Source organism: Ruditapes philippinarum, unplaced genomic scaffold (genome assembly GCF_026571515.1).
Source record: "Ruditapes philippinarum isolate M1 unplaced genomic scaffold, ASM2657151v2 ctg7215_1_1_1_1, whole genome shotgun sequence".
Taxonomy (NCBI): domain Eukaryota; kingdom Metazoa; phylum Mollusca; class Bivalvia; order Venerida; family Veneridae; genus Ruditapes; species Ruditapes philippinarum.
In genome coordinates, this window is record NW_026857081.1 from 74,822 (window position 1) to 102,518 (window position 27,697).

Genomic DNA, 27,697 nt, shown 5'->3' on the forward strand with positions numbered 1-27,697 from the left:
AGTCAAAATTGATAGATCCTTACTCTTGTAACAAAAGATTCACAAACATTGACATGTGTTCTTTTGTTATGAAATTTCTATTGTAATCCACTAATCTAACATTTAAATCATGTGGAAAAAGACATTGCAGACCTGTACATATGTTTTATTAATCAGGCCGTTGTGAACAAAAATGATGAACCCAATACGGTCTGATTACTGTTCTAATAATGGATCTCGGGTGAGTGAGTGATCTTGAGCAATTACTGATCTCTTTTAAGTTATCATAGTATAAAGATGAGCTTTTGTGAAAGCATGATGCCCTTCGTGTACTGTTGTCATTATCAATTATTTCTTAACTCATTTTAGCTCACCTGAGCCTGCTCAGGGTGAGCTTTTAGTATTATTAAATGTCCGTCATCCGTCCACATTTGTTCATTAACACTCTAGCGGTCACATTTTTGCCTCAATCATCATCAAACTTTATCAGGATACTTGCCTAGGTAATAGCTCGGATGATTTTGAACACGGTCATCTCGGATGATAAACTAGATCACAGGAGCTAAAGATAGAAAAATCTTGTTAACACTCTTCTGGCTACTGTTTTCATTCAAATATCCTGGAAATTGGTATGAAAGTTTGTTTTGATGATTTCTAGGTCAAGTTCGATTATTGTTCACGTGGGGTCTAGAACTAGGTCACACTTCCAAAATATGGAAAAACCTTGTTAACACTCCAGGGGTCACATTTTTGACTTGATAATCATCAAAAACACTGTCAGGTTGCTTGTCTAGGTAATTGCTCGGATGAGTTCGAACATTAGTCATCTCGGATAAAAAAACTAGGTCACAGGAGCTTAAAAAAAGAAAAATCTTGTTAACACTGGTGGCTACTGTTTTCATCCAAATATCCTTGAAATTGGTATGAAAGTTTGTTTTGATGACTTCTAGGTCAAGTGCCAATATGGGTCACCTGGGGTCAAAAACTAAGGTCACACCGCCCAAATATGGAAAAACGTTGTAAACACTCTAGTGGTCACATTTTTGACTCGACTGTCCTGAAACTTGGTCAGGATGCTTGTCTAGGTAATTGCTCGGATGAGTTTAATGGGTCAGGTGAGCGATCTAGGGCCATCTTGACCCTCTTGTTTATTATACCTCCGGTAAATAAAGTTAAGGGGCTATAATGGAGTCAGCTGGTGGTCTGTGTCCGTTGCAGATTTCTTGTGGGAGACATAAATCAGAATGTACAAAAGATACCAACTTCAAATTTTGTTGGTAGATAGATCTCATTGAGTGAATTTGCAGTGCAAAAGAACCGTTACTCTGCCTTCCCTATTTTTGGAGATATTGCCCTTTATTTATTATACACTTTGAACTTTGTCCAGGACATAACTCTAAAACAACAAGAGGTATACACAAGAAACTTTGTAGGTTGATATATCTCATTGAGTAGGAGTGCAGTGCAAAAGAACCATAACTCTACCTTCCCTAATTTTGGAGTAATTGCCCTTTGTTCATTTTTACACTTAGAACTTTGTCCAGGACATAACAATAAAACTACAAGGGGTATTAACAAGAAACTTTGTGTAGGTAGATGAGATCTCATTGAGTAGAAGTGCAGTGCAACAGAACCATAACTCTACATTCCCTAATTTTGGAGTAATTGCCCTTTGTTCATTTTTACAGTTTGAAATTTGTCCAGGACATAACAATAAAACCACAAGGCTTATTAATAGGAAACTTTGTAAGTATATAGATCTCATTAAGTAGAAGTGCAGTGGAAAAGAACCGTAACTCTGCTTTGCCTAATTTTGGAGTTATTGTCCTTTGTTCATTTTTACACTTTGAACTTTGTCCAGGACATAATTCTTAAACGACAAAGGGGATTAACAAGAAACATTGTAGGTAGATAGGTCTCATTGAGTAGAAGTGCAATGCAAAAGAACCATAACTTTAACTTCCCTAATTTTGGAGTAATTGCCCTTTGTTCCTTTTTACAGTTTGATCTTTGTCCGGGACATAACAATAAAACCACAAGGGATATTAATAAGAAAGTTTGTAGGTAGATAGATCTTATTGAGTAGAAGTGCAGTGCAAAAGAACAGTAACGCTGCTTTGCCTTATTTTGGAATTATTGCACTTTGTTCATTTTTACACTTTGAACTTTGTCCGGGAAATAATTCTGAAACTACAAGAGATATCAACAAGAAACTGTGTAGGTAGATAGATCTCATTGAATAGAAATGAGGTGTAAAAGAACCATAACTCTGTCTTGCCTAATTTTGAAGTTATTGCCCTTTGTTCACTTTTACACTTTCAACTATGTCGGGACATAACTTGAGAACTATAAAAGGTATCAACTTAAATTAATATAAGATCAAGTTTATAGATCCAAACATGTCACAATAACAATCTCGATCAGATGTTTTTACCTGAAACTATTTTACCTTTTATAAAATGATGTGTTGTTTATATAAATAGGAAGGCCGATGAATGACTCTGTATGGTAACACAATATCATCATTAAAGGTAGTGCATGTTTATAATACCAGGAAGTTACTACAGTGTAACAAATGATTTAGGTGTTTTTCTTATTTATATCAATAAGCACTATACTCTACAACCCTCCAACCTCTCTAAAACAATGCAACTGCAGTATTTTTCATTTGGAATATGTTTGATACATGTTTCTAATTCAATTTCCTTCACTCCCCGCAAAAAAGATACATATATATTTAGTAAAGGTATGCAACTCGCCGCTCATTTTTCAGCACTCCATAAGTCCAACATGTTTTCACCACATTTCAAAATCTTGATTCGCCTTAAAGGAAATGCAGGTGTCATTACAATAATTTCAAGTTATTAGAAGATATGTAATCTCGAAGACACGCAAGTGTAAGTCGGCAGAGATTAGACTGATTATGTGATATTTAAAAGTAGTACTATAAGTTATATGTAAAAATATAACAGCATAACATATTTTGACCTCCCCTTCTGTTTTCTACCACGAGCTAATATATTCCGCAAGCTCATATTTAACTAGATTTTAGGTTTAGGTTTCCAGGTGATATATAGATCACGAACAATTTCAGTATTGCCGAAACGGAACCTGATCTGTTGTTGTACAAGGCCGTTTGCATTGCTTTATTGTGGCCTTTGTCTTTATAATAATAACATTGTGCTCATTTTTGTATAAGATATACTCGTATAAACTAATTGAATTGCATAATCTATACTTCTTTTAGAAATCTTAAGAGAGATATGTATTAACGAACAGTCCGTTGCTATGAAAAATTGACCACATTTATTTTCTCACGCGTGCTCAATAAAAAAAAATCATCACCCAATATTGTATGTACATGTTGATAGACAATTATGAGTTAGTTGACGGTAGAAAGTATTAAACAGCTTTTATCAAAAAAGCAAAAGATATCTTTTTAGCTTTGTGGCCAAAATTGCCATAAAAATGGAAAAGATTTTTTAAGAATTTCATTTGCACCACGTCGGACGTGGATGTCCGTAAAATATGGAATTGTATTTTGTTATAAAGAGAAAAACCTATTTCATTCTTCATATAAAGAAACTATAGAGATTGATAAAACATATGAAATCGAAGTTAATAATCGTTCTGAAAACAAAGAGGTCAGAACATGTGATAATTCATGTTAATGAACATATTTTAATTAAATGATATTGCATTTGTATTCGAGTTAAGTCTGACATATTTTCAACTCTTTCTGTTGAAAATGTGTCTACAAATACATGCACAGTGCGTTAACTTACTTACCCGCAATCGCATTTTTTCGGCCCTTTCCGTCAGTCTTCGGATAAGGACTGATATGAATAATAGCCGAGGATGTTCCGATTGTAGTAACCCGCACTCTAGAGCATACCCAATGGTTGGCTCATTTTTTTTCTTCTGGGGTTTACATATTGTGACTAGCGATAGAATATCATATTTAGATGCTCGTTTATTGGTTACCCTTTTCTTGGGTTTCATATTGTGACAGGGAACGTGATGTTATTTTTGCCAATGATACAAAAGAAAGAGAACATCGTTTGAAACATTTGGCAATCTGATATATTCTCGGGGGCTACGCCCATACGTAGAAATCAGATAGCCTCGTGTTTCGATGCTCTTAGCGTACACGATTTCTCAGAATTTAAGTACAACCAAAAGGTATTTTATTGCTATCGTCTTCAATTTAATGATGACTCATTTCTTGCAATTCATTTACATTTTGTACTGAATTTGAAACTACTGTTCGAAATTTAATTTAGAAGATACAGTCTTCTACACTTACTTCTACGGTAAAATTCTTTTAAATTTGATTTCTTTTCTGATTTATCATCATTCCCATTCCCCTTCCTACTCCAGTTTTACATATACAGTGTAATAAACTTATTTACACTGACATTTAATATACAACTAGGTTGTACAATATATTATAGATTCAATCCTATATTTAAGCTACTTTTGTTACATATTCTATAAGATACACGTATATGTCTTTTTTTAGTAGGAATAAGGTTAAACTCAATACAGAATCACACCGTTAAATTATATTTGGTAAACCGCGATCATGCGGATATTATTATATACTAGATCAAATACCAAAACCGAAACTCCACATCATTGTGAATCATGAAAATGTACGGGATGGGATTAAAATTCTGGATATTTGTTTTTTGTTATGGTTTTACTGTTGTTGCTGCAAGGCAGTGTAAGTTTATTATACAATGTATAACTCATTAAAGACTATAAATGAAGATATATTTTATCTTAAATCTTGATATGTTTCATCTTTATATTCTATTTAGTTAGTTTTGTCAATGTGATAGTGTGATTGAAAATGCCGAGCATTTCTTTTTCAAATGTAATCGTTACGTCGAACAACGAATAATACTCTTTCGAGAAACCCGATCTTATCATCCATTAAACATTGACACATTATTGTTTCGTCGTGAAAATTTAGAATACGAAGGTAACGTTGTCATTTTCCAATCAGTTCAAAAATTTATCAAGACGACCCATCGTTTTGATAATATTTGACTTTTAATTTTGTTTTTATTCTAAAATTTGTCATTTATATCGGCTTATTTGTTCTAATCTAACTTACTTAAATAACAAATATTCATTACCAATCTTTCCCCAAAAACCAAACTTCAACTATTTTAAAACTACAATGAGATCGGGATGGCAACCTGTGGATGGATCGCACTTCAAAATCAAAATTGTACATTAAATTTTAATGAATAAATGAACTGTTCAAAAATGAAATACATATTTTAAAGTTTATATGCATGTTAAAAATAATCATTGTTGCCTTAAAGTATTTTCTTTTGTAATATTAATTTCTGGGAAGGGCTTAATCTAATATTGTAAAAACTTATTGCCCAACCCATTTGCATTTTGATATATACTCATTATTTGTATAATATGTTTGTAAACATGTATATAATGCAATAAAATATGTTTAAACTATATAGTTAGATATCTAAGTGTCAGAATTAAATCGTTATGCGATACTTAACCCTATGGAGGCTATTCGTTGCCAAAAGTCCAGCCTTGTTGATCTGAGTTGAACAGTTTGTTAACGGACAAAATACAATAGAATTTCTTTGTATGTAAACTCCAATGTTGCATTCTTGGATTGAGTTTGCCGATTTAACATTGTAAACATGCATTTCAACAAAATACATTTTGTTAAATGACAAAACATTAACTGCTTTGCTGATAGTAGCAATACCAAGTGTTCGAATACTCATTGTTCGTGTAAAACAGAAGTTACATTCTTAGCTTTACATTGTCGAACCATCATGATTCGGATCAGCATAATACAGCTTTACACGTTTTTCAATAGGAGATAAAATAAGCTCCGCCCATTTTCCCGCCCACTATATCATCGTAAATAAACGCATTTATCCGCTCCGATTTCGGTATTTACCGTCGGTGACAAGTCCGTTTACCACATCTTTTAGGTGTTTAGTTACTCACCAAACATAATTCACTTGCATGATTGCCATTCTATGCCTTTATACAATCAACATCAGCGGACTTTAAAGGATTATAGGCATATAAGTTTTATAACTTTGTACTTACCACATTTCCTAGCAAAAGAAACTGAAAAAAAAACAATTAAAAATACTCACCAGGCTACTTACTGCCTGAGGATAAATATTTTTCAAGGAAGTAAAAACTATTAATAAGGCTATATTCAACGATAAATATATTTTACTGATGGTATTCCAATTTTCATAGGAATGAGTAACATTTACAGTTAAGCTGCTACCTTATCACTTTCAAATTTTCAAGTCGACATCTGATAGAGATTTTGATACGACTAATTACTAATACAGACCAAATTCTGGCTGTTGTCTTTCCTAGTAGTAGCATTTACTATTACATTAGTAACCTTAATTCTAGCGTATGACTTGACAAGAAAAAAGTTTTAACAATAGTAAAATTAAAACCAGTTGTATGTACCCTTTCGTACATAACTTTTTATTTGTACCATACTGTATAGATATATTTTCCCATATCTACCATTTTGTTTTTCAAGGATAATATTTAAATGAGTCCAAAGGTATGTATGTTAATTATCAATTTATGTATTTCTTGTTTATTTTATCTCTTAGAAAGCCATCACTTACAAATCTTAATAAATATTCTGTGTAGTATTTCATGTATATAAAAATAGTTCACTGCTTTTGATCAGATAGACAACAGCTATTGACAGCATGTATAAACAGATTTTAGAGTTGCTATTGATTCAGTACAATGCATAAAAAGACCTTAACCTACGTCAGCTTACATATATTTGATATCACATCTTATGACTCATTCTAGTACTAAACTGAACCAAAAAAGGAAACTTTCGCAAAGTATGGTACCACTTAGATGTACACACTTATATACATGTAGTAGCTTGTAAAACTTGTTTTGTTTGCAAAATCGGTCAGCTAATCCCCGTATAAAAGCCCGATATGTTTATTAAAAATCGAGTTTCAAAAGGATTGAAAAACTGTACTTACATACCTACATTCAAACTTGGAGAAAGTTTCTTTTTTGGTTCAGTATATTTGCTGAATGTAAAGGGTATGCATTGTATTACCGTGAATGATATGAACGATACGGTTTGTGAGCCTTCAAACCTTTTCAAAGAGGTGTGTTTCATTATATATGGGAAACATTCACTTATGTTAATTCACCAACTTTAGTTTTTGCATATTATTATGCTCATAATCAGTACAAACGTTGTTACATTGTTACATTATATCTTAACCAATTTTGCATTACTTGAATATCCTGTACTAGAATACGTTTTAACAAAATCAGAGGATGTTCAAAGTCAACTGTAATGCAGAAATTTATAACTTTTTCTATATAATTTGAAATATTTTTGTACCAGCAAGAGTTACCTCTCTTTATATTCTGCTTTCGTGAAAATTGGCTCCGCCTATTAATTTTCGTTCATTTCGTGATAATTCCATATATGGAAGTTGCAAAATCGCTTACAAATGTTAATCGCGTTAGAATGTAAAAGGAAAGTGTGGTGTTGTAAACCTGAGTGTGTCAAGTTGATGCAGTTACATATGCACAGCATTAAATGTATTGTGTACGTTCTATCGTTTACATTTCTACATGTCACAAATTTGAAGTTATACATTTATAGATACAGTTTGCAATTTATCTAAGTTGCATGTTTACAGCTAAACCATTTTATCAAATCGAGATGATCAAAATGCTTAATACCAGTGCAGTATGTAACTCTCGGAGCGACAATTAGATTTTTACTAATCTGTTTAGTAGAACCGAAGTATGCATTGCTGGATTTTTGGCAACGAATAGACTCTATATAACCCTATTTGAGTTTTAAGCGTGTAAAGGCTCGTTATGTCCAAGATATGGTTTTTTTATTTAAGGCATTTTTTTAGTGTACTGTTAAAGTATGGAGCCTCTAGGGTGATATTAAAATTACACAGTGTTTCGCCGAACTTAACTTGTTTTTACGAAAAATTAATTCGCAATTACGAAATATCAATTCGTTTTAACGAAATATTAATTCGTAATTACGAATTAATATATATTTTTTTTTCGAAATAAATTCTGTGATTAAACAGAATTACAATAGACACAATAACCTCTTTCTTGTCCATTCAATAGCTTGCTACCTTTACTGACTTTATATTTTATCTAAAGAGGGGAGAGTTCTGTTTTGTTCTATAAATTAACAAAAATGGGTCAAAGACAGAAAAGGCCTATGCATAACAAATATCATGATGCTGTGATGTTATGAAAAAAAATGTCCACTGACCATTAATGTCGGTAAACAGGAAGTGGATGAGCGACAGACCTAAAATCGAATCCCACAGTATGGGACAACGTGCCAATGCTGTATGTCAAATATCAAGAGGCTGTGATAAGTAGTTGCTGAGAAAACTGTTACGAAAAGTTTTTCCCAGACCGCCCGACCGCCGCCCGACATTCACCATACTATAACCCGGGTTTGCACCAGTGCAACCTGGCCAATAATCGCTTGTTAATTGAGTTTCCGCGACACCATGATGGTACAGGCGCTGGAAATTTTTTGTTAAAATTGGGTCCCAGGGGTTCAAATCGAGACACGGACAAAAAACTCGTTTTGTCGATTTTATTGAGTTTTGTAACAAAATATCATGTTTGCATGATCGCACGGTGCCCATATATAAATTTTATTGAAATATATTTTTCTGTGAAAATCTGGAGGCCAGCCCTGTTTTACTTATTTGTATGAGAAACAAAAAGTATAATTTAGCCTGTAACTTTTTTTGAAGAAACATATCAGAAAAGATTAATTGTCTCAGAAATTATATTAAAACATTTTTTTTTTTGCCAGTTGTTGGGAAAAAGGAGAACAAAGGGATGTTTTGGATTGAGAATGTCTTATCATTCAAAAACCCTTTAAACACAAATATAATAACTTGAGAGCATAAGGCTTATAATCGTTATATTTGGTGGCAAGGTTGATACAGACTTGTAAATTACGCCTGTTGGTTGTGAGGTTAGTAGGTTCTATGTCAAGCTCACAATGATCTTCAATTCAAACTCTATGTCAGGCCAATTACTTAAGTATATGATTTTGCTTGTTGTTCTCATTACTGCATACAATGTATATGTATCGTGATTGTCCATGGTTGTTAGAAGAAAAAAACCTTCCGATACTGAGATCAGTAGGTTGAAGGTTAAAGCCACATTGTACTTAGATCTGGTTAGCACGCTCTCTCTTCATGTTGTAAAGAGGTTGTCGATTGCTTACCCATATATGAAAGGCGGGGGATATGGTTTTTGTCTCTGTCCGTCCGTCCATCCCTCCGTCCGTCAGCCATTCCGTACAACATTTTCGTCCGAGGTTTTACTTGAAAACTACTTAACAGATTGACTTGAAATTTTAAATATGAATAGATGGCAACTAGGAGTCCAGTAATCATAACTCTACATAGTCCTTTTTGAATTATGTCCCTTTATTTAATTTTACAATAATTCTTTGGTCCAGAACATTACACGATAACTATTTAAGGCATTGACTTGAAATAGGAATAGATGGCAACTTAGATGGAAATTAATATTTCGTAATATCGAATTAATATTTCGTAAAAATGATTTACTTTTTCGTAATTACGAATCAATATTTCTGGAGTTCAAATCCCAGTTAATTAAGGCAACTTTTTTTCAAATTGTTTAAGTCAAATAAACATTGAATTGAATATCAGTGTTGCAATTAGACTTATATCCAATTTACTACAGTTAAAACACTGGAAAGCATTGATGGTACTATACAAAAACAAAATTGGTTTATAACCTCACAACCTTCACCTTTCTGACATTCTGAGACCCAAACAAATTCCGCGCCTTCTGTGCTCTGATTATTATTTGTCTATAGTGCAAAATCACGAGGAGTGTTAGAATGTAATATATACACCAAATTAAGTCTACTTTGTTGCCAAATAGCTTTCTTTGTTATAAAACAATAGTAGATCTGCAAAAGATTCGTTATCTATAGGGTAGTTATCTATAGCTACATTTTAAAGGTGTCTTTATAAACGTTTGTAATGTATTTTGCAATTTTATCTATGTAATATTTTTAAATAATTTTGCATATCAAATTACGCTAATAATTCTTTTGAACCAGCTTTAATCATATTCAAAGCCATTATATTTAAAATTTTAAACCTTCTCCTGAGTAGTCCTTGACCAAAACAGTATTTTTTTCTTAACATTTTCTTTCCATATAAAATCATAAAACATATTACTAAGATGATTTGTCATGTCCAGAGGTGGTGGCGGTATCATTTTAACGTTATAAAAAATGTAAAGAAAGAAAAAAATAGTGTATGAGGTATAATGTGCATTAACTGCTATTCATTTATTGGTCATTTTGCACAATAAAAATGATTTGAAATATTTTTCAATTTTTTTTTTGTCCTTTCAATCTTGATAGTGTATGTACAAGTGCTACAACAAGTACATTAAGTTTAAAGAATATACATGTGTGATACTTTTTGAGAAAATGTTATTAACCTTATTAAAAGCGTTAACTGCAAATTAAAGTCTAAGGAAAAATGGGGTAAAACTTTGCTGACCATAATTTTACAATTTTCTGACCTTAATTAACATTTTGATATGAACAAGTGTATGAAGTCTTTGCAGTTCCGTCTGGTTTATTACAGGTTTCAGTGATCTTGTCCTCTGAGCTCTTGACCTGAAAATTGTTGTCACAGATTCAAGTGATCTTGACCTTTGACCTCAATATAAGTATTTCAGATAGAACTCACTAAAGTGCATCTTCATACAAGGTTTGAAGTTCCTAGGTAAATAGGTAAATAAACTTTGATCTAATGGCAAGATTATCTTTTATTATTACAGAGCCCTGTGATCCTTACCTTTGACCTTTTTATCTGTAAAGTAGGTAGATTGTAGAACCTATCAATGTGCATCTATGTACAAATTTTGAAGTTCTTAGGCCAATGCACTTTGCTGCAATGACCAGTTGTATGTTTATATATTACAGGCCCAAGTGACCTTTGACCTTTCGACCTAAATAATGGTGTGATAGGTTGAACTCATCAAGGTGCGTCTGCATATGAAGTTTCAGTGAAAAAACCGTATAAGTATTAATGTTAATGACCATAAATTAAAACTGAAACCGAAATGGTTAACCAACACCGACGTCATCAATGGGTCCTGAGAAAAGCTCTTCGAAAGTTGGGTCTTTTTAACTAAAGGTTAAAGCAGATACTAGAATTAAGCTACTGATAGGACAAGTGTTAATTGTTTACAGAATACGTCCACAAAATTCATCTGCCGGTTTCGTCGGGTATGAGAAGTTTATGGAAAACGGGTATCATGTTATGAAGAGTATTGTGTTTCAGTTATTTGCATTCGTATAAACTGGAATCAATAATGTACTGTTCGTCGTGATTATGATTTTTTGTTATAATGTGCCTATAGTTACATATTTAGAAATCTTATATGTAATAAGTTTATTCATATTTAAACAAGAGATCTTTGTGAAACACTTTTTAGCTCACCTGTCACAAAGTGACAGGGTGAGCTTTTGTGATCGCTTTTCGTCCGTCGTCCGTCCGTCCGTAAACTTTTACTTTAAATGACATCTCCTCATAAACCACTAAGCCAATTTCATCCAAACTTCACAGGAATGTTCCTTTGGTGGTCACCTTTAAAAATTTAATTCCATGCAGAACTCTGGTTGCCATGGCGACCGAAAGAAAAAACTTTAAATATCTTCTTTTAAAAAACCCTAAGAGCTAGAGCTTAGATATTTGGCATGAAGCATCTTCTAGTAAGTGTCTACAAAGTTTGTTCAAATAAAAGCCCTGGGGTCAAAACTGGCCCCGCCCCAGGGGTGTCATTGTTTTTAACTATATGTGTATGTCTCCTATAATTGTAACTTAACAGAAACACTATCACCCATTAAGGCATACGTATCAATAATTAAGATATACTTTCACCCTAATTTGACTAACTTAATACGTTTTTCCAAATCTTGTTACCTATAGCCTATCACCTATAGCGTAATTAGGAACGACATTCACATAATTAGAAGATACTACAGAATATTAGGTAATCATACAGGATATATCTGAAGATAATTGAACATATGACGCACATATAACATAAGATAAGATGAGATATAAAAAAGATAAGATAAGAAAACAAAACAAAAGAAAAGAAAAGAAATTTATTTACTGTAGTGACATGTGTAAAATCAATTATGTGATACATGTGAATTCAGAGTAACTGTATTTACGTCCAGTCCAATAAGTCACCAAGTCACCTTATATTGGCAAATATTAAAGAGTCTTCATTAGTTTATGACAAATAGTTTGCATTATTACTGTGCAAATGGAATGATAGTTATTGTAAATGTAAATTATATTATTCTATACGAGTTAATATCGTGAGCAATAAATTCCGGTCAATATTGGTCTTCTTTTCTCGCGTCACTAGGCCATTTGATAAGTATAACTATGGTATAACATTGACATTATAATGCTTTTAATTTGCGTAATTACGCCTTTTGGTTCGCGTTATAACGCCCTTTGATTCGCGTTATTACGCATTTATTCGCGTTATTACGCCTTTTGATTCGCGTTATAACGCCTTTATTCGCGTTATTACGCCTTTTGATTCGCATTATAACGCCTTTATTCGCGTTATTACGCCATTTGATTCGCGTTATAACGCCTTTATTTGCGTTATTACGCCTTTTGATTCACGTTATAACGCTTTTTTGCGTTATTACGCCTTTTGATTCGCGTTATAACGCCTTTATTCGCGTTACTTCTCCTTTATTTAAGTTGCTACTCATTTTTTCGCGTTGTTACGCTTTTTGATTTGCGTAATTACGCCTTTTGATTCGCGTTATAACGCCTTTTTTCGCGTTATTACGCCTTTTGATTCGCGTAATAACGCCTTTATTCGCGTTATAACGCCTTTGCATTTTTATTTTTTTATTTCATTTGACACTATTAGGCTTTCGTAAGAATTGTACTTGTAATAGCATGTTTTTAAAATGACTTCATTTTTAATTTAACAAGATAAAGGCTAGTTACTGCTGTTGTTTAATATTGATCCTTATTCTAAAATATATCCTTATTTGAATCCAATTATTTTTTGTATTGTTTTATCACCCTTAAATATGCTTGATTCTGAGCATATCAGCATGTTTGTATATTTTGTTTATTGACCATTTAATTCTAGAGAAATACGATCAATTTTAATTTCATTAAACAATGAAAATAAAATCAGGGTCATTTGATCAGGATCCTGATCTTTTTAGTGAGCACGGGACCAGGTCAACAGGTTGACACTAACCTAAAACAAGCACGGAGTATTTAGAGTTACTGGTCTATTATTATTTTACAGGTTTTCAGATATTTCCTAAAGACAATGTAACCGTCGCGACCGGTGAAAGCCTACAAGTGAACTGCTCAGTTAACATGGCACACAACATCAGTGATTGTTTTGATAATGTTGCTATCAATGACGTGTCGGTTTATAAGGTAAGCTTCTTTAATGTACTACTGTTTCGTTGAATTAATCTTTTATATACATGTTTTATATACATGTTAATAAGCTAGCAATTTTTCGGATGTATTAGTTCATCTTGTTATACTGCCAGGATAATTTAAACAAATCTGAATGATAATAAAAGGAAAAGCAATAATATCAACATAAATTGATTAATGCAAGCTAACTATACCACTGTCAGGAACAGTCGAAATAAACAACTGATTGCTGAAATTTCTTTACTTGAACTTACATTTGTTTTTCTTTTGTTAAGGGAAGTAAGCAATTTGGAACGAAAAGTTTAACTCATTTTGAGGAAAATGAATCAGTTGCACTGACGATTCATCAAACAACCTTTGACGACAGCGGACTTTACAGCTGCGTTTATAACAGTACAATATACTCATCTGTGAACATAAGTGTTGGAGGTAAAAAGTTATACATTCTACTTTTGAGCTCACCAGAGCCGAAGGCTCAGGGTGAGCTATTAGTATCAAAGGGGGATGCTCCGGCGCCCGTCGTCATGCGTCAACAATTGTCTTCTTCTCTGAAACTACTGGGCAGATTTACTTCATATTTGGTGTGTAGCATCGTTATGACAGTCACACTTGAATTTGGTCATGTCATCCCAATTGGCCACTTTTAGAGGTCAGCAGAGCTAAAAATAGTAAAAAACCTTTAAACATCTTCTTCTACAGAACTAATTGATGGATGTCACTAAACTTTGTCTGTAGCATTCTTGGGTAGTCTTTTATCAAGTTTGCTCATATTAATTTGATTGGCCCCTTTTAAGGGTCTCTAGGGCTAAAAATAGAAAAACCTTTAAACATCTTCTTCTACAGAACTAATGGATGGATGATCACCAAACTTTGTCTGTAGCATTCTTGGGTAGTCTTTTATCAAGTTTGTTCATATGAATTTGATTGGCCCCTTTTAGGGGCCGCTATAGCTAAAAATAGAAAAACCTATAAATGTCTATTTCTACAGAACAAATTGATGGATGTTCAACAAACTTTGTCTGTAGCATTCTTAGATAGTCTTTTATCAAGTTTGCTTATATAATTTTGATTGGCCCCTTTTAGGGGTCTCTAGGGCTAAAATTAGAAAAACCTTTAAACATCTTCTCCTACATAACTAATTGATGGATGATCACCAAACTTTGTCTGTAGCATTCTTGGGTAGTGTTTTATCAAATTTGCTCATATAAATTTGATTGGCCCCTTTTAGGGGCCGCTAAAGCTAAAAATAGAAAAACCGTTAAATGTCTATTTCTAGAGAACATATTGATGGATGATCACCAAACTTTGTCTGTAGCATTTTTGGGTAGTCTTTATCAAGTTTGCTAATATTATTTTGATTGGTCCCTTTTAGGGGTCTCTAGGGCTAAGAATACAAAAACCTATAAACGTCTATTTCTACAGAACTAATAGATGGATGTTCACCAAACTTTGTCTGTAGCATTCTTAGGTAGTCTTTTATCAAGTTTGCTAATATTATTTTGATTGGCCCCTTTTATGGGTCTCTAATGCTAAAAATAGAAAAACCTTTAAACATCTTCTCCTATAGAACTAATTGATGGATGATCACCAAACTCTGTCTGTAGCATTCTTGGGTAGTGTTTTATCAAGTTTGCTCATATAAATTTGATTGGCCCCTTTTAGGGGTCTCTAGGGCTAAGAATATAAAAACCTATAAACGTCTATTTCTACAGAACTAATAGATGGATGATCACCAAACTTTGTCTGTAGCATTCTTAGGTAGTCTTTTATCAAGTTTGCTAATATTATTTTGATTGGCCCCTTTTATGGGTCTCTAATGCTAAAAATAGAAAAACCTTTAAACATCTTCTCCTATAGAACTAATTGATGGATGATCACCAAACTTTGTCTGTAGCATTCTTGGGTAGTGTTTTATCAAGTTTGCTCATATAAATTTGATTGGCCCCTTTTAGGGGCCGCTAAAGCTAAAAATAGAAAAACCGTTAAATGTCTATTTCAAGAGAACTAATTGATGGATGATCACCAAACTTTGTCTGTAGCATTCTTGGGAAGTCTTTTATCAAGTTTGCTAATATTATTTTGATTGGCCCCTTTTAGGGGTCTCAAGGGCTAAAAATAGAAAAACCTTTAAACAACTTCTCCTACAGAACTAATTGATGGATGACAACCAAACTTTGACTGTAGCATTCTTGGATAGTGTTTTATCAAGTTTGCTCATATTAATTAGATTGGCCCCTTTTAGGGGCCGCTAAAGCTAAAAATAGAAATACCATTAAATGTCTATTGCTACAGAACTAACGGATGGGTGATCACCAAACTTTGTCTGTAGCATTCTTGGGTAGTCTTTTATCAAGTTTGCTCATATTAATTTGATAAGCCCCTTTAAGGGGTCTCTTTAGCTAAAAATAGAAAAACTTTTAGATATCTTCTTCTACAGAACAAATTGATGGCTGATCACAAAACTTTGTCTGTAGCATTCTTTCGTAGTCTTTTATCAAGTTTGCTCATTTGAATTTGATTGGCCCCTTTTAGGGGCCACTTAAGCTAAAAATAGAAATACCTTTAAATGTGTATTTCTACAGAACTAAACCTTCGAACATCATTTCCTATTGAAATAATTGAGAGATGATCACCAAACTTTGTAGCATTCTTAGTGAGTCTTTTATCAAGTTTGCTCATATTGATTTGATTAGCCCCGTTTAAGCTAAAGCTTATATGCCCCAGGTCATGGCATTTCTTCAAATTATTATTTAAACATATTCTATGCTCAAATTTAATATTAGAATATATTGACATTCCAACACTGAAAAGCAGTTGTTTCTGGTGAGCGAGTCAGGGCCATCATGGCCCTCTTGTTTTATTTATTCTACATAAAATTATTGATAATAATAAAGAATCATCTAAATTGGTAGGGTAAAATCATAGTTAACTTTGTGCTTTAAAGTACAATAAGGTAGATTGCTTGCAATCAGATTAATAAAATCAGCTCCTAACTAACGTTACGCTACATGATAGAAAAAAAAACTTTAGTAGATCTGAACTTTAGGCAGATTTGGAGGATGATTTTTATATGGACTCAATGAGAATAATATGTATATTTGTAATTCTATCGTTATTTGTAATTCTATCTGGTAACGATGTGTATCTTCATGTATGTACAATAACACATATAAAACAAGGGTGTGAATTTATATGCTACCAATGTCCCATTAAATGAATATGAACCTAATTGATATTTATGCTTGTACTTTTAAATGTTTAGTCTTTTTTTATGATAAATATATGACGCTATTGTTGATGATAAAGTTTTATTATAAAATCAGCATAGAATAATTTCATGAAATACAAAGTAATGAGCAACTTTGAGGAGAATGTTTTGTTGAGCTTATTTTAAGGTGCAATATGTTATGCTCGTAAGTCTTATTCTGATGTTAATGTTTACGAGATAGCTGCGTCAGATTGTCCAATTTTATTTAAGGTATTGCTGATAGTAGTAGTCTTGTTAGTATAATTGTGATAAAAATTCTTATGTAAACAAGGGTTTCCTGGGTTTGCATATGCCAAATGGTCTGAACGTCATTAGTTCAGTACATGTCAAAACTGTAGTGTAATTCTCAGTATATTATGTTAAGGTATATATCAAATATTTGCTAAATGACATCACTAGACGTTGACAATAACATTATTGTCCCCACATAAACCGTTTTTTAAAAACAAACCGACATTAAAATATCGTATTTTGCTTGGTCGGACGTCGTTTCGCACCTCGACCCCACTCGATTTTTAAAACCATGCCAGTATAGTTACCTAAAAAATCGATAAAGCACATTCAAAGACACAACTAACCGCTGGAATTGATGTTTTAAAATATTCTATAACATCTGTAAACAACTAATTTCTGAATGTCAAAATGCAAGTTTTAATTAGCATCCATTGGCAATCCCTGAACCCGAAGCATAGTTGTCATGGGATGTTTTATGAGTAATCGATTTAGACTGAGTTCTCGAACAAAGCACGCGCCATTTCAGAGAAACATCATTTAGAGTGCAATCTTGTTCTTCAAGTTTTTTTATCATTTTAAATATATATATTTTCGATTATATGTCGATATGGAAGTTGAAGTATAAAACCGAGTTTGTCAAAGACATTGCATAAATGTTTGTAAAGATCCCCAGTTATTGCAAATGGAATGAGAAATAAATTATCCATTTCAGAAAGCCCTAGAGCGCCCACAGATCTATTTTGTATTACCTATAATTTTACTGCGTTGAAATGTTATTTCAAATTGTTTGAAACCAATATCCCTACAGACACGGAAATGAAATTCAAAAGGTAAGTGTATTGTCAGCACTTTTATTTTTAGCTTTCACATTCATTACTTTTGTCATTATAACGAATCTATCAAAAGTTACAAGACATTCTACTTTTACTGATTTTTAATTCAAATTTCTTTATTTATATTTACTTCGCAGACATAGAACACAAGTAAATGATATTGCATTATGGCTTTAATAGTCTCAACATTCCTGGTGTTTTCTACGTTACATATCTAACTGGTATGCCAGTCATATATCATGTCCCATAAGAAACTGTTTTCAAACATTATATTTTGCAGCAATTGATTCAATTAGTATGGCTCAAATAAATAATTTGAAATTTAATGTTTATAAGTCTAATGAGCTTGTGATAAAGAATAAAAGCAAGCTAGCTGTAATAATGCAGTTTTATTCCAGATATATTTATTGTATCATTATCGAATATGAAACTTATGCTAAAAACTGAACGATTTATTTGAAATAGGAACTGGCATAATTGGACGACTTTAAGAAGATCAAACTGTAACATTGCAGAGGGGACGTGCTGGTTAGATAGCGAAAATGATGAACCTTCTGAGTACACTTTTCTACCCAATGTTGAATATGAAATTTGCGTTGAGACACGAAATAAACTGGGCGAGAACTCAAGTTACATAAAGATTGAAAATACTTATAACATAGGTAAACAAGATTAATTTTGATGCAAACTTTAAAAGTCGCCACTCATGATTTTGTTAAGTTTTGAATGAAGGAATAAGATTTCATAATCATTTCTAATAGCATTATGGTCAAAATACTTAAGACAATGTGTAAATTAATGTAATGGTACGATTTCCTCAAGAAGTCACATTCATATATTACTTTCACATTGTCATTTATATGCCTTTGATGCTGTATGTTCAGAATCGTGAAAATTCAAATTATATAATTTATTCATAGTTTGGTTTGAAAATATTTGTTATTTTATTGATATAGTATAGTGCTTTTTATGACATTTATGAATAAATTTCTTCTAGTTGTCTATTCATTTTCTTAAAGTCTGTATTTATTAATATTTCAAGTGACAGAATCACAATCAATTACTTTCTTTTCAAATTGTTTTGGAGTGTTTGATAAGGTCCGTCAAATAGCATATAAAAAGACAAGAAGTGATTAATGTAAATCTTGAATGCTCTGTAACGTATTCTTAGCATTCTGAATCTGAATTTCATTTTAAGTAAATGTCAACAAAATTTACCAATATCTTTAGTTTGGAAGATGAAAATTTGTAATTTTTTAAAAAATAATACTTGCTGGTTCGTCCCCATGGCACAAATTTCTGGAGCGTTCTTATATGTGTTTCCACGCGGCGACAACAGATGGGCTTGAACAAAGTTTATGGCGGAAAATTCCGACCCTAATAGTGAGCATTTTACTTGACTGTTTCAGACTTTGTGCAAAGTCCCTCTGATCTTTTCATATCGCATATCAACCTGTGCACTTGGTTATATAAAAGTTTCAATGTCTGAATGAGATTGAAAATATCAGAGAGACTTTTAACAAAATTGTTTACAGCTGAGGGAAGTATTTTCTATTTGCTCAAAGCAAGATTACGTAAGATTGTTTTGTTAAATATATGGTTCATCGATGACCTATGTTAAGGAACAGGATCAAGTGTAGTCCTTATTTATCATCATCATCATCATTATTATCATCATCATCATCATCTCCATCAACATCATCATTATCATCATCATCAACAACAACAACAACAACAACATAAAATAAACGGCATCACCAATATAGATAAATATTTTATGTCATGCAACCAATCAGTGCAACGGCATTTCAAACAGCAGCCGGACTCGAACCACGGGCCCCAGTATGCTGATCACTAGTTAGCACGAAGAAAACGCAACGCCCGCTATGTTGTAGTTGTTAGCATACTAGAACTAGACTTTTTTCCTACCTTCAGTTAAACCAGCTCCCGTTGGAAGCGTACATTTTACAGAAGTGACTGGAACTAGTGTTGAACTTCACTGGGTGTGCCCAAAAGGACTCAGTTATAAAGATGATGTTCAAATAGACTATAGAATTACAGTAACATCGGACTTGCACCAAGAAGACTATGTAAGTAGATTTCTGTTATAAATAAATAAATAAATAAAAGTTTAAAGCGTATGGAGATATCTATTTGATGGAATGGGTATTCTTAGTATTGTTACAGCATTCTCCGAATATAATTGATCTCTGTTATAATAATAATAATGAAAGGTGTTACGCCAGGAAAGGTTGTGAGAGAGAAGTCTGTTTTGTTGTGCGGGTTTTTTTGTTCATTATTTGTTTTGTAACTAATGTTTCAAACCGTCAAATCAACATTGTATCCTACAAAATGTTGTAACTGAAATTTTTTCAGTATAAACTAAACAGCTCAAGCGTTGACGAGCACATGGTTATAACTGGTCTAAAACCTTCCACCAATTACACTGTTACTGTTCAAGCCAAACCTTCAGCCGCTACTAGAGATATATACTGGAGTAACATCAGTACCATAGTTTCATTTGTCACTAACAGTACAGGTACTTCTTATCTTTTTATGCCTAAATATAATGTGATTAGTTTTACAAGCTGTATCAACTACATTTTTTTTCCAGAAAGTACATGTGATTGATTGAGACATACTAACTTCGTTTAGTTTTAAGTCATGTCTAATTAAGATTGTATCAATATAATTCTAGAAATAAGTGTACTTTCTCACTTGTCATAAATAGTTTATATATTTCATGTTAGTATTGGAACTGAAATCTCAAAACTATTTCAAGTTCCGTCATGTCGAAAAACCTCAATGGAGTCCCCTTAATCTATGTTATATTTTAGGCATCCAAAAATTAGACGTGAAATTTGCAGCTGTTGCTGAGGTTACCGGAGCGACGGTCTCTGTAGTGGTAGTTTGTTGTCTAGTTGTTGTATTGTAAGTTTATTAATGAATTGATTTGCAAAAATTGGGACTGCACTTATTTCTCACCCTGTGACATTTGTCTAATATACCCATATACATATGTGTCTTATACAACAATATATATCAATATAATACAATGTAGTTTAATAACAGTTTTTTAAAAAGTTTTTCCACAAAAGTATAAGTTATCAGACTCTTTTGCAAAATAAAGAGGCTATTTAAAGCAGAGACGGTACCTAATAAGACAAATATATTTAGCATAATTTATAGTCTTATAGCTTTAGAAATATTCTTTTAAAAGCTTTTATTGTTAAGAGAAAAAAGTAAGGGAAACGTGGTTGTAAGTAAGGAAATTTGACTGCCTCGACGTCCTTATATGTCATCTTGTATTATCCAATAAATAACACAAGACAATACAAATATGTTTAATTCATATCATTTAAGAGCATTTTATGGGCGGAGAAAGTATACAGTGTTTAAAGACAGAAACAGGATTGCAACTCCGGTATGGATTTTTAACATATATGTGTAATATTATATATTTTGTAAAGCTACTCTGCTCTTCTGCTAGGCATTTGCCGTGTGTTTCAAACCTTTCCTATTGTTTGAAAACCAAAGTTATCAATGGTAAATATTCATGAATGATTATGTGTTCTAAATATCTAGGAACAAAGCCAGACCACATGGATAGGTATGCCGATATGATAACTTAATTACAGCATTCTATCAAATCAGCTCCAATGTTAACAAGTATTCTAATTATATCTGTTATACTTAAATATAATGTTACCTTATTTGGCCGAGGGATTGATTGAACTTTATGTGCGCGAAATGTTTGCACTGATTAGAAGTAAGGTCCTTTTCTAGAATTTTACATAATGTCTTTCTGCATACAGCATTGTTTTACTTGAATAAAGCTATGATATAGTGTATTGTATTTAACAATTCCAGGATGAACATAATGACGAGATAGGGACTGACATCATTGAACCTGAAGGTATCGGTCTATGTTTTATTCTTCCTCGGATCCTCCATGTGTATTCATCTTAATTCATTTATTGTATTGCGTCACACATTATTTAACACTTTCCGGTTTATCTTACCTCGTTCCTCTTAACGAGTTATAATATCACAGTATATAAACGATTTGTACCCCAACCGGATCTTGTGAGAAGATCTCAACATCAGTTCAGTACAAACAGACGGGGTGACCCATAAAACGTTTTAAGACGGCTTGCATTTAATCTGTGACGGTATGTAAACATCTGAATTATATTAAGAAATATTTTTCTTTGCTTATAGATATATCTATAACCAGCTTCTTTAAATTTATGCGCATAAAACGTTGTGCTCTTCGCTTCGTGTTTTGTTTATGTCAACACACTCCGATTACACAAGCAAATTTATGCCTGAAATTGTTTTATTTCACTATAACTCATATCTGAATCTTAACTTTATTGTCTTTCCTCATCTTACCGCACAGACACTTGTGTGGATATCTTTGAATATAAATAAAAACATAGTACATAATAGAGGCGAACCTTCTGATAACTGTACCCGTCTTGCTAAAACAATTTTAATGATCTGTACCCTACTTGTGTTTTCACTGAACTATAACTTGCGAGTCACTTTTGATGATTTTATTGTTTTTGTCCTATGTTCCAAATTATATCTTGCAGAATATGAAGTTATTGTTTCACAAGAGGATGACACATCTTGTAGTTCTAAATAAGTAACTTATACTTCACATGAATGGACCTTCATCATGTTTTCACTTTCCAAGGAAAGAGCTGGTGATACGAATTAGAAAGAAAATTATTTCTTGACAGGAATTATCAACCAACAAATCTTATCTTCATTTGCCATTCATTTTTCTTTGAAAAGATTTAAAGCTAAGATATAACATAAGTAATATAAACGTTTTTACTATTAAGTTCAACGACATTGTTGTTAGTTTTGACGTGACCGTTATATAACGTCCCATATCAATCCCCTCCTCGAAAGATCATCAAAGGATTTTTTGGCAGCTTACTTACTAGTATTTCAACATGTTGAAAGCTTTACACCTACCGTTGATTTCATTATGCTTTTTGAAACACTGTTTTATATTCTCATAAATGCCTTGAATTTCTATTTCTGACATGCACGACTAGGGTCACTCTTAATAAATCATTTTAAGGAGTTTCCTGCATATTGTTGTTAAATGTCTAAAAGGTAGTTTTCACTCTTGCAAGTTTATTTCTATAGTTTACAGTCTTGCCAGTGTCTCAGACAACCTGTAAGTTTTCTTTTCACACAACTTGAATAGTACTCTGGCTATCATGAGTGATCTTAAAATCCAGTTCCTTTCTATAAATTGCCATATACATGTATTGCATATGGATTTGGATGAATCATTTGTAGTTGAGGGTTGATAGTAGCTTTCGTGTAACAAACACTCCCCTGAAAACATAACTTAAATGTGGGATCTGTGGAATAAGTTGACACCAAGTTTAAACATAAACTCTTCGTCATCTGTACTAAAAACGTTACTTTTGTCGATTTGTGAACATCTTTAACAGGCGTTTTGATTTTTTGACATTTCTTGATTGGAGATTATTTTTAAAGTCCTTAATTCTTGTCTTGAAACTTTTACTATTTTTGTAATATCATTTGCTTTGAAAGTCCTTTTTTTATTTTTTTCAGTTCTTTTTGAACAATTCTAAAGTCTTTGGGGTATGATTTTAATGTTTCTGTTATTGTTGTCAAACTGAGAAATTGTTATTTTAAGCTTTTGTTCTTGTGTCAAAATTGTGAACAATAGTGTTTCCGAATTTTGTTGAAGAGAAAGGGGGCAATGAAGACAACTGAATTCTTCCATTTTGCCTGTCAATAAACAAATAAATACGTTAAATAATAAACGTTCGCTCCATTAAATCTTTAAAAATACTCACAAGTCAGGGTACAGATAAAATTCTTAAGCTCACAAGTAGGGTTCACAATCACCAGCAAGTAACGTTCCGTTTACGGAATTGACCTCCTTGGTTAAACTCTTAATTTAATGTTCAAAATACAGCAATATCTTTTGCAGATGACTAAATTATCGTTTGTTATTGATTATTTTAGTAGTTCGATATCACAATTCAATGTTTAACTAAATAAACCTTGAAATAAGACGGATTTTGTTCGTGTTCAGTGTTGATCACCTGAAAGCAGCTCGTGAGTTTCGATTATTTATAGCTTTAATGCTAACATTTATATTTTGCATAACTTAAACGTTTAACAAAGTTTCTCCTCTACGATATAAATAAAGATTTAATAACCTAACGTCCATAAGTATCAATATAAATACCAATATATCAAATAAGTCAAGCGTCAGAAAATGGCTGACACTGACATCTCCTCACAAGATCCGGTTGGGGTTCAAATCGTTTATATACTGTGAATATCATAGGAACAACTTTGAAACGAGAGGGTCATTTTTTATACTATAGTGTATTAAAGAACGATTAAGACAAAAAATATTGCAGTAAATAACAAAATCCCTCAATAAAGAAAGAGAAGTGTATCTTATATCTCTGAAACAGTGACTTTGAGGGTTCAATTAGCTTAAAGGGAATAAATCTATATCTTATGAAATATTTTAATAAGATTTATCAACAGTAAAATAATATTGGTTCCGTTATTATATAGTTGATTCCCGAAAAAGTTGTAACATAGAATGTCTCTGTTATTTATTAGATACACATGAATAATGTACGTAAACAATATAAAATGTTTCCGGAACAAAATATTATTTTGCTATTTTTTTAAGCATGCGCCATTCGCTTTTAAGGCAATAAATTATCATATTTATTTCATACTGTAAGCATTTTGGAAGTATACTTTTTAAAATTTAAACAATAATTTTTGTACAAGATATATAGTTTTATACACTTTAATTTTATTCAACATAAATTCATATTACTTTTGTTGGTCAATAGTGTGATCGTGTGAATGAATGATGTCGGTGACGAGGAATATTATAATAATCACTACAACTTGAAATATATTGTACACAAGGATTTATGATTAAGTGTATGCATGAAAAAGAAATCATTCAAAATTGCGATCAATTACATATAAGATAGATAGTGTTACATAACATGTAAATATAATAGACCATTTATTGATGATAGAAACGAGTATGTTTAATTGCTGGCAATAACATTAGTTGAAGATGTCTTAAGTTAAAAAAATAGCAAAATGATTACCTTTACTGACACGTGTATTAGAACTTTACGACCAATACTGTATTTTTATCATACCACAGATGACCAGGAGAACATAAGTGACAGTGGGTATTTCTTGTCTTTTGCCGGAAAAAGAAGTACATCATCTGATAGTACTGAAAAACTCTTGAAGAAAAATGTTAACAACAATCACTCAAATAATACAACAATCAACAGCAACTGTATTCTATCAAAGAAGGTAGGTCACCAGTTAACCAAAAATGAAAATGATTGCATAAAAGCGTGTGACGATAAAATATGCAATGATAATGTCCACCTTGTGACAAGAGAAAGAAATAGCGTTTTGATACCGGGGCTAAATATAGAAAATAATGTCTCCGCTTTGCCAGAAGAAGAGAAAAAGGATTTGATACCGGGGATAAATGTACAAGAATTCGTCTCCGTTTTGCCCGGAGAAGAAAATAACGTTTTGAGAACAGAACAAAACATACAAGATTACGTCTTCACTATGCCTGGAGAGGAAAACAATGTTTTGATTCTGGGAAATGATGTCCATGATTACGTCTCCACTATGCCTGGAGAGGAAAACAATGTTTTGATTCCAGGAAATGGTGTCCATGATTACGTCACCGCTATGCCTGGTGAGGAAAACAATGTTCCGATTCTGGGAAATGATGTCCATGATTACGTCTCCACTATGCCTGGAGAGGAAAACAATGTTTCGATACCGGGAAATGATGTTCAAGATTACGTCTCCGCTTTACCAGAACAAGAGGATGATGTTTTGATGCCAGGACATAATGTGCAAGATTACGTCTTCGACATTCCAGAGGAAAATAACGTTTTGATTCCGGGAAACTATGTACATGATTACGTCTCTGCCATGCCAGGGGAAGAAAATGATGTTTTGATTCCGGGAAATAATGTGCAAGATGAATATGTCTCTACTATGTCTGTCATCGAAAATAATATTTCTACACCGAAAACCTATGTACAAGATTATCTGTGCAATTTACAAGAAGGAGAAAATAGTTCGTTTATGCCGGGACATGATATACAAGATTATCTTTTGGCTGTGCCAGAAGAAGAAAAGAAATCGAAACATAATGTACATAATTACGTGTCCGCAGTGTCAGAAGAAGAAAATAATTTGTTGACACCTGGACATAATGTACACGATTATGAATTTGCTTTACCAGAAGAAGAAAATGTTCTGATACCGGGACATAATAAACATGAATACGTCTCCGCAATGTCAGAAGAGGAAAATGATATTCTGATACCGGAAAATAATGTACACGATTACGTTACTGCAATGACAAAAGAAGAAAATAATCTTTTGCTCCCGGAACATATGGTAAATGATTATGTTTCAGCTATACCAGAAGAAAGTTATTTAATGTGATACCTTGCGCACAAGGACGCGCTTGAATTAAGTGTAATAAGCTTATTGATGATAGCACAACGGAAAATTTAATATCCAGCAAAAACTATATGAAGGCTTGACGGAACAGCCGCAGAAGAATTAGCAACAGATATTATATGTTTTGATACCAAGACTTATACCAATTGAAACAAACTTATAAAATTACGGCTGTAGCAGCAACTTAAGTTACACGTTTAATATATAACATGAACGTTATACGTTAAACATTGATATATCTGTGTTCAAATAGTGAACTGATCAAAAGTTATTTACTAGTATAAAATACAATTGTACGGATGGTAGAAGGAACAGACAATTGTTTTTATGGTAAAAGGGAAATCCCTCGAAAAACATCAAACTTATATGAAAATTGCAGATTCGGTTTGATGGAGATTGTGCACGAGGGACGCACGCAAGTTTAAAAGATTACACATATTACACACGTGTTTGGTCTGGCAGGATTTGGATTCGTTAGCGGATTCGAAGTTTTAACAACTCAACATTAGAGGGCCACGTGTAGTTAACATGTTTATTGAACAAAATATGAAAGTTCTAATTGCGTATAATGGAAGGGAAAAAATTGGGCTTATGCGATATTGTTTTAAGTAATAGAAACAACCATTCTAGCAGTCATTTAAAACAATAAGTAAATATTACAATCTCTGTATTATTTCATTTTATTGTATATTATCTTATGTTATCATATGTATACGTAATGTTTATTTTGCTTCTGAATTGTTTTTACTATTAATTAAAGAATTTACAAACCGATATAAATATCATTATCATTCACAATATATGCATGTTTATATAATTATATTTACATGTAATGTGTCAATAAAGGCAATAAACTGTGTTCAAATAATGTTCTACGAGAGTCAATCAATATGTTTTGGCACTGGGTTCAAATTTTGTAACTGTTACGTTTTAAATGTTTTAAATGTTTTCTATTTGAAACCTTCAAAGTATTCCTCCTCTTCCGAAATGCATAATTTTATCTCTATCCCTGGAATAAAAGAAACCACAGGGACTTCAGTCAGGACAATACGGCGTATGGTTTACAACTTTAACAATTTCAGACGCCAAGAAAGACTAAACAATCTTGTTTTTGTGTTATGTTTAAGATGGACTCCTGGCCATCCATTTCATGGACCTTTCTTTTTGTAAAAGCTTACACTTCTTTCAATACAAAATTCTTGTAGAATTGTCCAATGATTGTGTGACTAGATGAACAAAGCGTTCACTGGCATAAA

At 32.5% G+C, this 27,697-nt stretch overlaps 1 protein-coding gene across 2 annotated transcripts; it reads left to right on the forward strand.

Moving 5' to 3' along the window:
* The first annotated feature begins 4,509 nt into the window (after positions 1 to 4,509).
* On the forward strand, positions 4,510 to 27,314 carry LOC132748697 (uncharacterized). 2 transcript variants are annotated; one of them, XM_060738312.1, is made up of 11 exons: positions 4,510 to 4,705; positions 13,411 to 13,547; positions 13,829 to 13,982; positions 17,768 to 17,885; positions 18,354 to 18,550; positions 19,824 to 19,978; positions 20,265 to 20,427; positions 20,726 to 20,819; positions 21,252 to 21,312; positions 21,759 to 21,804; positions 25,099 to 27,314. In XM_060738312.1, exons 1-11 carry the CDS (start codon positions 4,627 to 4,629, stop codon positions 26,421 to 26,423), a joined length of 2,529 nt encoding a protein of 842 aa, XP_060594295.1. In that variant the 5' UTR covers positions 4,510 to 4,626; the 3' UTR covers positions 26,424 to 27,314. The 2 variants fall into 2 exon arrangements, with proteins under 2 accessions (XP_060594295.1, XP_060594296.1); XM_060738313.1 differs by lacking the exon at positions 4,510 to 4,705 and adding an exon at positions 11,074 to 11,092.
* Positions 27,315 to 27,697: the final 383 nt, after the last annotated feature.